Source organism: Chiloscyllium plagiosum, unplaced genomic scaffold (assembly GCF_037043375.1).
Source record: "Chiloscyllium plagiosum isolate Xiang-an unplaced genomic scaffold, Cpla_swu_hap1 HiC_scaffold_17, whole genome shotgun sequence".
NCBI lineage: Eukaryota > Metazoa > Chordata > Chondrichthyes > Orectolobiformes > Hemiscylliidae > Chiloscyllium > Chiloscyllium plagiosum.
In genome coordinates this window covers 72667619-72679975 of record NW_028270155.1, presented here as the reverse complement: position 1 = coordinate 72679975, position 12357 = coordinate 72667619, and the positions used below count along the sequence as shown (strand labels likewise).

At 43.5% G+C, this 12357-nt stretch overlaps 1 protein-coding gene across 3 annotated transcripts in view; it reads right to left on the bottom strand.

The window, feature by feature from the left end:
- Window positions 1-12357, bottom strand: part of vac14 (vac14 homolog (S. cerevisiae)) — a 363248-nt gene that overhangs the window by 256123 nt on the left and 94768 nt on the right. For all 3 annotated transcript variants that reach the window (XM_087996063.1, XM_043707329.2, XM_043707330.2), the window contains one exon: window positions 8210-8275. In XM_087996063.1, coding sequence (XP_087852189.1) covers window positions 8210-8275 — 66 coding nt within the window. The remainder of the gene's footprint in view (window positions 1-8209; window positions 8276-12357) is intronic.

Below are 12357 nucleotides of genomic sequence, written 5' to 3'. Positions count from 1 at the left end.
TACTTCACTTTGGAATAGGATTTTCTCATCTGTGCTGGAAAAGGTAGCAACAGCTCAAAAGCCCAAAGCCAGTCTAGATGAGACAGTCAGTTGAGATGACAGATAAACTAATAAATAACTCTTATTAGCAAGTTTTGAGAAGATTTGTAGCTCAGATTGAGGAGCAGTTTCTAAGTACACCATAATGTCAGTCCTTTGGAGTAGAACAACCGAACTATGATCACAGACTAAGAATAGATTTAACAGAATGGTTACAGCTGCTGGCCTGCTGTCCGAGCAACACATCTTATGCCCACACCTTTCAGCTTTCCCTTTTTTCTTTTTTAGACAATAATCCAACTCCACCCCCCATCCCACCCCCCAATACCTCAAGCAAACCTGCAGTCCAGATTCCAACTACTTGCACAGAGAAGTTATTTTCCTCCTGTCACCATTGCTTCTTTTGCCAATTACTTTAAATCTGTGCCCTCTGGCTTTTCATCCTTCCAAAGGGATCAGTTTCTCTCCATCTCAATCCCAAACCCATCGTGATTTTGAATACCTTCCTCAATCCTTGCAACCTTCTCTTTTCCATGGAAAGCAATTCCAGCTTCTCCAATCCATGTGTCTCTGGGGCCATTCTCATGCATCTTTAGTGAAGCTTATAGATTCATGCAGTGCAGAAAAGGCCCATTGAGTCCGCACCAACATAACCACTATAAAAGGTGCACTAATCCCAATTTCCTGCACTCTCTCTCTAATGGCTTCACATTCTTGCTAATATGTGATGCCCATAACTGGACACAATATCCCAGTTAAGGCCAGACTATTGTTTTATATTGGGTTAAAAAAACTTCCTTGCTTTTGTACCAGATGCTTCATTTACAAAATCCAGAATGTCATATGCTTCATTAATTGTACTTTAAACCTGCTACCTTGAATAATGTATGTACACACACATCCAGGTCCTTCTGTCCCTGGGACGGACACACACACACACACACACCTTTGCTTTGTACATTTCTTCACTTTCTCTCTGCATTCTTCCAACCAAAATGAATCACTTCACACTTCTCTGCATTAAATATCCTAACATTTAATATGAACTGACTGTGGTGAGGCTGCTCCCAGATTTACATTGGCAAGAAATGCAAATGTGCAGCTAATGTGTTATCAAGGCTTATTAGAATAACAACAGCCTGTATTTATCTAGTGTCTTCAACATAGTAGAATGTATCAGATACTGAGCCGCTTAAGAAAGTATAATAGCATGTGAGCAAAAGCCTGGTCAAGGAGGCATGTTTCAAGGAGTACAGGAGAAAAGGAAAGAGAGAGATGCACAGGTAGAATTTAAGGAGGGAATGCCAGAACTTTAGCTCACATGGATTAGATTAGATTAGGTTCCCTACAGAATGGGAACAGGCCATTCTGCCCAACAAGTTCACACCAACCCTCCAAAGAGAAACCCACTGAGACCCATTCCCCTAACCTGCACATCATTTGGGACTGTGGGAGGAAACCCACGCAGACACAGGGAGTGTGCGCAAACATCACACAGACAGTTGTCCAAGGCTAGAATCAAACCCGGATCCCTGGAGCTGTGAGGCAGCAGTGCTAACCACAGTGCCACCCATTTAGCTTATTATTAAAGTCAATTCTGTGACATGAAAGTCCCACTAATAGCAGTTAGACAAAAATCTTGAAATCGGATGCTGCCAGACTCAAATGCAAGATCATATTTGCGATGTAACAAGGACATCATAATTTAGCTTTCACAAAACAGCAAGCTATGAGTGGTTACAGAGCATGTGAGTGTACCAAGGGACTGGCACACTTTGGCTTCAATTTGCTTCAAATTGAAGATCAAAGGAAAAAGATGGAGCTTTATGGACTGGGGAGGTGATGCGGCGGGGGGGTGGGGTGGATTGGTTTTGACGAGAACCATCAAATAGTTATTACTATACCATGGATTAAGAGATAGGCACTACATATTAAATACTTAGGGAGGGGTTAAGGGAGAATAAAGGATTTAATTCATGCCTCAATTTTACAATAGCCATATAATGAACAGTTTTATATGTCTGATCCTTCAATGCGTTTCTACGGATTAACTTAACTTCAAAGGGGTCTAATGCATCACTCAGTGGCTATGGCTGGAAAATGTTTAATCTGTTTAAAAGGAGATAGAGCGGGAAGAAATTGTTGTCCTCTTGAAAGCCTTCATCCGTCTGTCACTGTAAGAAGTCTGCAGACTCATTTAGCACATGTCATTATGTCAAAACATTTCAAGGTGTTTCAAATAAACCTATTCTGATAAAACCTTTACACTAGGGAAAATGGTCTGCGTCAACTCATAGCTTTGGAGTTTATGTAGTTTCTTTAAAAAAAGTTTGCTTTAGAGATTATTGTCCATACTTCCTGACTTGGCGATTAATGACTTCCAACTTCTTCCCAACAAAATACAAATCGACATAAGATGGTTAAGTTTATAAAAAGGGCTCTGTAGAAGTGAGGAGAGTACTTCAATTTGTGTAAGAGCACAGAAATAGGAAACATGAATGAAAGGGTCACCAATACATTGCGCGAGGAATTCAGAAAAATAATGCCTTCAGCTTCAGAATGGCAAGGAAGGGAGCTCATGACAACAGGAAGCAGTTGAGATAAAAGAAAAGATATATTTAAGAAGCTGGATAAGAAACTGAAGGAGACAGAATGCAAGGTTATGTTGATGGAGTTATGTTGAGAGGAGGCTCATTTGCATCTGAAGATGGAGCTGAGCCAATTGGGCTGAATGCCATGCTGTAAATTCTATGTACTTCTAATGTACATATGCTCTGAACTTTCTTTACAGGCCAGTTATACAATAGCAGACACGTCAATATAATGGTTGCACTAAATGAATGACATAAAAAGACTAATTTAACACAAACCAAGTTAATAATCTGACTGCGGTCTGCATTAGACCACATCTAAACCATGAGGCATGGGGCCTCAAAATGAGATGTTAAGCCTGGGTGGACAAAGTGAAAATCAGATGCTGTTTCCTCACCCAGACAGATACACTTCGCCACCAGACAAAACATCAAATGTAAAGCTGCGCTTTGCACACTCACCTTTTGGCGAGTATGCACTTCGGGAATTACTCAGGCGTTTGAGTAAAGGTTTCCAATGTCAGAATTGTTGGTTGGAGGTTAAACATTAAATGGGTTTTGAAACTTCGATATCTTTCATTCAAAACTGATGACAGCTATCCATATGATCACAGAGTTGGCATCAGTCACAACCAAAAGATCACAATGAATGATAACAAAAGCAACGGAAATGCTTTTCTTATTGCAGCTGTCAATCCTGATGTTTCTTCAGACTCCAATCAATTGGGAATTCAAAACTGATAAGGTACCTGACTGAAGCCATCAAGCTAGATTCTCCAAGATTCTTCTTGGCAGCTGACAAGTCTGAATGGAGACATACAACAGGCATGAGAAAACTGGCCGCTGGGGTCAGTCATCGACTCAGCCTGACCTCAACCCAAACTTCGCTCGAGGAAGATCAATTCCAAAATTCTATCTTACAAAGTCATTCCCTCACGTGATAACCTGGCTCAGCAACAAATTGCAGCTTCTATTTGGTTTCACATTCCTTGAGCAAATTGTCAGTGTAGAGGGGGGGAAAAAAAAATGGGACTTTCTACCAGAAATCTAAGCAGAAGCAAAATGATTAACTTGTGCATGGGTCCCAGCCCATTGGAAGCAGTGAAACAACATCAAGTATCAATCAAGTTATTTAGGCTGACAATTTCAGTCAATATGTTTGGTCGTATAACAAATTGGAATTTTGTATTTTGTTTTACCAAAACAGCTGCTAAGGTGTTTGAAAGCAAAGCAAATTTATTTTGGATTTAAATTGCTCCTAAGTACATCTGTAAATAACTGGTGCTGTCTATAATATGAATGAGCCAGCACTTGCTCTGTTGCCAAGCAGCTTTGAAATTCTCACCCTGGCTTGCAAATACCTGAATTGCTCTTCCCTACCTCTGTAACCTCCTCCTGCTGCACAACTTCAAGATCTCTACACAAGGTTAGATTACAAGGGGTCCAGGGAGAACTAGCCATTTGGATACGTAATTGGCTCAAAAGTATGAGACAGAGGGTGGTGGTGGAGGGTTGCTTTTCAGACCGGAGGTTGGTGTCCAATGGTGTGCCACAATGATCAGTGCTGGGTCCACTGCTTCCTGTCATTTATATAAATTATTTGGATGTCATTATAGGAGATATAGTTAGTAAGTTTGCAGATTACACCAAAATTGGTGGTGAACTGGACACTGAAGGTTACCTTAGAGAACAACAGGACCTTGATCAAATAGGCCAATGGGCTGAGGAGTGGCAGACAGAGTTTAATCGAGATAAATGTGAAGTGCTACATTCTGGTCAGGCATATCAGGGCAGAACTCACACACTTAACGGTAAGCTCCTGGAGAGTGTTGCTGAACAAAGAGGCCTTGTAGTGCAGGTTCATAGTTCTTTGAATGTGGAATCGCAGGTAGACAGGGAAGTGAAGGTTGTGTTTGGTATGCTTGCCTTTATTGGTCAATGCACTGAGTTAATGCTGTGGCTGTACAGGATATTGGTTAGGCCACCTTTGGAATTACTGCGTTCAATTCTGGTCTCCCTACTTTGAAAAGATGTTGCGAAACTTGACAGGGTTCAGAAAAGATTTATAAGAATGTTGCCAGGGTTGGAGGGTTTGAGCTATAGAGAGAGGCTGAATAGACTGGGGCTATTTACACTGGAGCATTGGAGTTGAGGAGTGACCTTATATCGAGTTTTATAAAATCATGAGGGACCTGGACAGGGTGAATAGTCATGGTCTTCTCCCCAGGTTAGAGGAAACCAAAACTACTGGACATAGGTTTAAGGTGAGGGGGGAACCATTTAAAATATACCTAAGGGGTAATGCTTTCACACAGAGGGTAGTGAGTGTGTGAATGAACTGCCAGAGGAAGTATGGAGGCTGGTACAACCACAACATTTAAATGGCATCTGGATGGGTATATGAATAAGAAGGGTTTAGAAGGATATGGGTCAAGTGCTGGCAAATGGGACTAGATTAATTTAGGATATCTGATTAGCATGGACGAGTTGGACTGAAGGGTCTGTTCCCATGCTGTACATTACTATGACTCTTTCAATCATGGGCACTGTCTCTTCTTGATTTTCATCACTCCACCATCAGTGGTTGCAACATCAAATGCCTGGACCCTAATCTCTAATTTCCTTCTTAAAATTTAATAACGTGACCAAACCGGTTATCATATGCTCTATTATGTCTTATGACAGTTTGTCCAATTTTGTTTGAAAATATTCGTGCCGACTTTTTATAACGTCAAAGGCACTTTAGAAACACAAGTGGCTGTTGTTGGCGTGACCTGGAAAGGTCAGTGTGGTTTGGACTCCTGCAGATTTAGCCATGGGAATTCCATTGGGTTCTGCAGTCAGAAAACATGCTTTCTCTTCAGTTGTAAATAATGGTTATAATTTGACTGCAATATTAATTTATTCCAGAGATCGGACTTTGAGAGAATTAGGTTAAAAGGAGGTTTTGGTTTTAGAAGTATCTGGTTTTCTGAGCAACCCATTGCAATTCAGTTCTTGCTAGTCCAAAAAAAATTAGTTACTTTTTAAATGTAAATATCCATTCAAAGGAAAACTTATCAGCCATTTCCTTTGGCAAAATTGAAAGAACTGCAGATGCTGGGAATCAGAAACAAAAACAGATGGCTGGAAAAGCTCAGCAGGACTGGCAGCATCTCATAGAATTCACAGAATCCCTGTCGTATGGAAACAGGCCATTTGGCCCAACAAGTCCACATTGACCCTCTGAACAGTAGTCCAGAGTCCGTGCTGCCTGACCTGCTGCGCTTTTCCAGCAACACATTTTCACCTCTGAACAGTAACCCACTCAGACCCATTCCCCTATTACTCTACATTTTTCCAGACTAACGCACCTAACCAATACATCCCTGAACACTATGGGGCAATTTAGCATGGCCAATTCACCTAACCTGCACATCTTTGGACTGTGGGAGGACAACTATGCAGACACAGGGAGAATGTGCAAACTCCACACAGACAGTCGCCCGAGGCTGGAATCGAACCCAGGCCCTGATGCTGTGAGGCAGCAGTGCTAGCCTGAGTTATTGTGCCACTTGTGCTGCAGAGAGAAATTAGCATTAACGTTTCGAGTCAAGTGACCCTCCCGCGAAACGGATTTCTCTCCACAAATGCTGTGAGACCTACTGAGCTTTTCCAGCAATTTATGTGCTTCTGATTTTCTTTGATACATTTGATATTGTGCAGTTTTGTAACATTTTAATATTTACATTTTGCTGTCCTAACTCTGACCACATTGAGATGTGCGCCAACTCAAAGACACTCCATCGAACTTTACATGGATTGTGTTCTTGTATTAATTTCGAGTTTTACTTTTGTCGCTAAAAGCACTGAATAACACACATTTTAAATGCAAAGAAATGAGTGAGTTAACAGAACCACTCAGTACAGCCTATAACATGATGCTGTTGGTACTGTAGTGCAGAGCTACTTTACATCTATTGAATCAGAGCAAACATAGAACATAGGTACAGCAGTAGGCCATTCAGCCCTTTGTGCCTGTCCACTATTCAGTATGATAATGGTTGATGATCTAACTCAGTACCCTATTCTTGCTCTCTCCCCATACTATGATCCCTGAGTATCACACCCAACTCTTCCTTTGAAAACACATTTGGCTTACCCACTCACTGGGTGAAGAAATATTTTGTCTCAGTCCTAATGGCTATTCCACATCCTTTAACTGTGACTCCTGGTTCTGGACTGTCTGGTGAGTGGGAACATTCATTCTTCCTGTCTTTACCCTCGATAACCCTGCCAAAATTTTATGGGTCTCTATGTGATACCTCCTCATTATTCTTCTAAACGCCAGTGAATATAGTCCTAACTGATCCGCTCTTTCCTGTGTCAATCCTGTCATCCTGGAATCAGTCTGATAAACCTTTGTTACACTCCCTCCATAGCAGAACATTCATCCTCAGATAAGGACACCAAAACTGTACATAATACTCCAAGTGTGGTCTCACCAAGGCCCTGTACAATTGCAAGACATCCCTACTCCTGCACTCAACTCCTCTCACTATGAAGGTCAACATACCATGTGCTTTCTTCATCGCCTGCTGCACCTGCATGTTTATTTTCAGTCACTACTGTACGAGGACACCCAGGTCACATTGCAAATCTCTTTCCCAAATTAATCGCCTTTCAAATAATAATCTCTCTTCCTGTTCGTGCTAAATAAAAGGATAACCTCACACTTATTCACATTATACTTCATCTGCCATGTCCTTGTCCACTTCCTCCAACTTGTCCAACTCACGCTGTAGCACCTCTGCATCCTCCTCACAGTTTGCCATCCTAGCCAGTTTTGTGTCATCTGCAAGCTTAGGTATATTACATTTCAACCCCTCGTCTAAATCATTGATAGATATTGCCAAATTCTGGGTTGCAAGCACTGACCCCAGGAGTACCGCACTAGTCACTGACTGCTACTCGAGAAAGACCAATTTATTTCTAGTTTGATTCTTGTCTACTAACTAGTTGCCTATGCACATTAGTACACTACCACCAATCAACACTGCCTCTTAGCTGCCCAGCTCCAATGTTCCGTTTTTGGTGTTTGGTGTCAGTATGCCAATTGCAGCATTGACTTTTGGTTCCAGAAGTCGCGGCCATGCATGGACCTCAGAAGACCACACAGTTGGTCTTCTGAGGTCCTTGCAGTTTAATTTTACAAGCTAATATCCAATGTGGCAGCTTATCGAAAGCCTTCTGAAAGTCCAAGTAAACCACATCCACTGGCTCCTTCTTCGCAATTCCACTGGTTACATCCTCGAAAAATTCCAGTACATTTGTTAAGTATATTTTCCCTTTTTGTAAAGTCTTGCTGACTCAGTCTGATCCTGCCACTGTTTTCCCAAGTACTTGGTTATTAAATCCAGTGAGCTAAATATGGCAGGTGGAGACATTATTAATTCTCAGGTCACATAGATCTCCATAAACATGTCTGGTGAATCAAACAGCTTCCAGCACATTGAGGTAACAACTCAAAACTGGAATTGGAACTTTTAACATTCAAGCACTGGACACATGTTCATAAAGCCAGAGTCTTTGCTGCTCACCTCATCTGACTCATCAGAAAGTGTCTTCAGCAACATGGGAAAGAGGCTGTCTGTGTGCCGGAACATCTGAAATGTAAGGAAGAGTTTCATTAAGATGTATAGCAACAGTTTTACCTTGGCAAAATACGTACACTACAGTTTTAAGCTTTTTAAAACTTTTAATGTCTGCCTTTGGCATTCAGACCCAGGCTGACTTCAAAACAAAGCACACTACAACCTTCTGCCTCAGCCCCTTTCCAACACCACAACTCTAAGCTAAGTTGAAATTGAGGGGCTTGGTCATTAAAGGAACAGAATCAAACTTCCATAGTGCATCCTGCAGACTATTCGGATGCAGGCATAATATGCTCATGGTGGAGCAGACACATTTTAAGACCAGTAGCTGAGGTATGGATCAAACTGCATTGTCTTGGGTAGTTTTTTTTAAAAGCAATTTCATTTCCAGGTGCCAAAATAGCAGATCAGTTTGGAAATGGAAATATAATGTTTTTCTAGCATAGAGTAAGGTGGCAGAAAGCAGAATGACAGAAAGACAGATTCAGGTGATCTGACCTTGAACTGATAGCCAGTTCAGATTTTGCTTCCCTAATTCAAATCAGCAACCACGCTTTGCACAAAGTCTGAAGCAATACTGCAATTACTTGGACTTCGTGTAAACAAAGTCTGAGCCCTGCTCTGGACTTTCCCAGGAGGAAAACCAGCTCTGAGCAGCGAAAGCCAGGATCGGAATATACAACGGAGCTTCTATGAGAAAATGGTGCTATTTCCTAACAATCTCCAAAAAGCACATTCCCCCCTCCAACCAATGCTCTTTGCACATTGCAGCAATTTAAAACAATTTGCATTTATTTGGACCTTTTAATTGCATCAAGGCATCCTAAAGTGATAACAGTGAATCAAATACTTTGTAAAACATAGTAATTGGTAAAATATAGATTGGCAATTTGTGCACAGCAAGTTCCCATTAAACAGGAGTGTGATTATCCCAGATATCCTGTAATTTTTTTGTGATGTTGGCTTAAAGATAAACATTGGCCAGAACACCAGGTATAACTTCCATTCTTCTCTTCATAACTTGTCTGCCTTCTCAGGTGAGCAGAAAGCTTTCAGTTTGACACTTCTGAGAGTGGCTGTGACAGTACCGCACACTTATACCGTCAGTCAATGCTTAACACATCACTTCACATTCGCTGAGTGCTTGTAGGCCCCATCTCACATTTGTATTTCACTGATTTTCATACTCTCCTAACATGCAGCTGAACCCTTCAACATGAAAGTTCAATCTCTTTGACACAATACACGCAAAATTTATTTTTCTCCTTAAAGTGAGCTTTAAGTCAATTGGTAGGTTTCAGCTCAAAATGCAAGGAGACGATGCACTTCATTAAATTCAGTGTGAGGCTATTCCATGTCTAAGAATGAAGCTCATTTTCATCTTTGCTTAGTGATAATTGATGTATATATCTCTGTCAGACGGAGCTAGAGTTGTCCAAAGACTCAATAGCCCTGATGGTAAATGTTTAATGGGAATCTGAAATCAAATTAGACTGACAAGCAATTCAATTTATTGAAGGATTAACCTGTTAATTACAGGCCCCATTCAAGGCTTTCCTAAAGCCAATCAAACTGCGACAGAAGGGTTGCAGCTTGAGGCTGCTTATCTCACAACTCCGGCAGCGTTAAGTATTAGCAAAAGCAAGTTCAAAGGCTTTGCTTTTATTAGTTAATAACAGCTCTCCAGAGGGATCAACCTTTGGCTTGGTTTTTTACTCTGTTTTTGCTGGACTTCAATCTTAGCATGCACTTCTCATCTATAACCCAATTCTGGATTAATTAAGCTACATTTTGTCACAAGGAAGTAGAGCGTGGAGCGACTGAACGTCATCAATTACAGCAGATGTCTAATAAAGTAATTGAAATGCATTTTAAAAGTCAGAGTGATTAGCAACTAAACCTTGAGCTATGGTCAGTTCAAACAAAAGGATGTAAGAAATAGAATGCTCTTGTGTAACCGTGATTAGTGCCCCTATCTTGGTCAGGAGGCCAGAGTTCTTTTCCTACCTGCCCATGTCTGAACATGTGGATTAAAAATATCTACAGGAAATAGGCACAGGTGGTGGTCACTTAGCCCCTCAAGCCAGTTCTGCCTTTTAACAAAATCATGGCTGATTTCCCTCAGGTCTTAACCACACCTTCTCATTTGCCCTCAAGTCCCCAGTATTTCAAAAACCGATCTTCCTCCTCTTTAAATACTTTCAGTGATCTAGCCTCCACAATTGCCTAATGTGGTGCCATTATTTAAGAAAGACTGTAAGGAAAAGCCAGTGAACTATAGACTGAGAGCCTTGTCAGTGGTGGGTAAGTTTATGGAGGAGATTCCGAGAGACAGGATCTGCATGCATATGGAAGGCAAGGACTGATCAGAGATAGGAGAAAGTGAGGACTGCAGATGCTGGAGATCAGAGCTGAAAAATGTGTTGCTGGAAAAGCGCAGCAGGTCAGGCAGCATCCAAGGAGCAGGAGAATCGACGTTTCGGGCATAAGCCCTTCTTCAGGAAAGAGGAAGGTGTGTCAAGCAGGCTAAGATGAAAGGTAGGGAGGGGGGACTTGGGGGAGGGGCGACTTGGGGGAGAGGCGTTGGGAATGCGATAGGTGGAAGGAGGTTAAGGTGAGGACGATAGGCCGGAGAGGGGGTGGGGGCAGAGAGGCCAGGAAGAAGATTGCAGGTCAAGAAGGCGGTGCTGAGTCCGAGGGTTGGGACTGAGATAAGGTGGGAGGAGGGGAAATGAGGAAGCTGGAGAAATCTGCATTCATCCCTTGTGGTTGGAGGGTTCCTAGGTGGAAGATGAGGCGCTCTTCCTCCAGGCGTCGTGTTGCCATGGTCTGGCAATAGAGGCGGCCAAGGACCTGCATCCCCTTGGCGGAGTGGGAGGGGGAGTTAAAGTGTTCCGCCACGGGTCGGTTGGGGTGGTTGGTGGGGGAGTCCCAGAGGTGTTCTCTGAAACGTTCCGCAAGTAGGCGGCCTGTCTCCCCAATGTAGAGGAGGCCACATCGGGTGCAGCGGATGCAGTAAATGATGTGTGTGGAGGTGCAGGTGAATTTGTGATGGATATGGAAGGATCCCTTGGGGCCTTGGAGGGAAGTGAGGGGGGAGGTGTGGGTGCAGGTTTTGCATTTCTTGCTGTTGCAGGGGAAGGTGCCGGGAGTGGAGGTTGGGTTGGTGGGGGGTGTCGACCTGACGAGTGAGTTGCGGAGGGAGTGGTCTTTCCGGAATGCTGATAGGGGAGGGAAGGGAAATATATCCTTGGGGGTGGTCTGTTTGGAGGTGGCGGAATATGGAGGTAGGTGGGGTGGTAGGTGAGGACCAGTGGGGTTCTGTCCTGGTGGCGATTGGAGGGGCGGGATTCAAGGGCGGAGGACCGGGAAGTGGAGCAGATACGGTCTTCAAAGACCGCAATTTCCCCTCAGACGTGGTTGACGATGCTCTCCACCACATCTCCTCCACTTCCTGCTCCTCTGCCTTTGAACCCCGCCCCTCCAATCACCACCAGGACAGAACCCCACTGGTCCTCACCTACCACCCCACCAACCTCCAGATACATCGTATCATCCTCCGTCATTTCCGCCACCACCAAGGATATATATCCCTCCCCTATCAGCATTCCAGAAAGACCACTCCCTCCGCGACTCCCTCGTCAGGTCCACACCCCCCACCAACCCAACCTCCACTCCCGGCACCTTCCCCTGCAACCGCAAGAAATGCAAAACTTGCACCCACACCTCCCCCCTCACTTCCCTCCAAGGCCCCAAGGGATCCTTTCATATCCGTCACAAATTCACCTGCGCCTCCACACACATCATTTACTGCATCCGCTGCACCCGACATGGCCTCCTCTATATTGGGGAGACAGGTCGCCTACTTGCGGAACGTTTTAGAGAACACCTCTGGGACACCCGCACCGACCAATCCGACTGCCCCGTGCGGAACACTTTAACTCCCCCTCCCACTCCGCCAAGGGGATGCAGGTCCTTGGCTTCCTCCATTGCCAGACCATGGCAACACGACGCCTGGAGGAAGAACGCCTCATCTTCCGCCTAGGAACCCTCCAACACCAGGGATGAATGCAGATTTCTCCAGCTTCCTCATT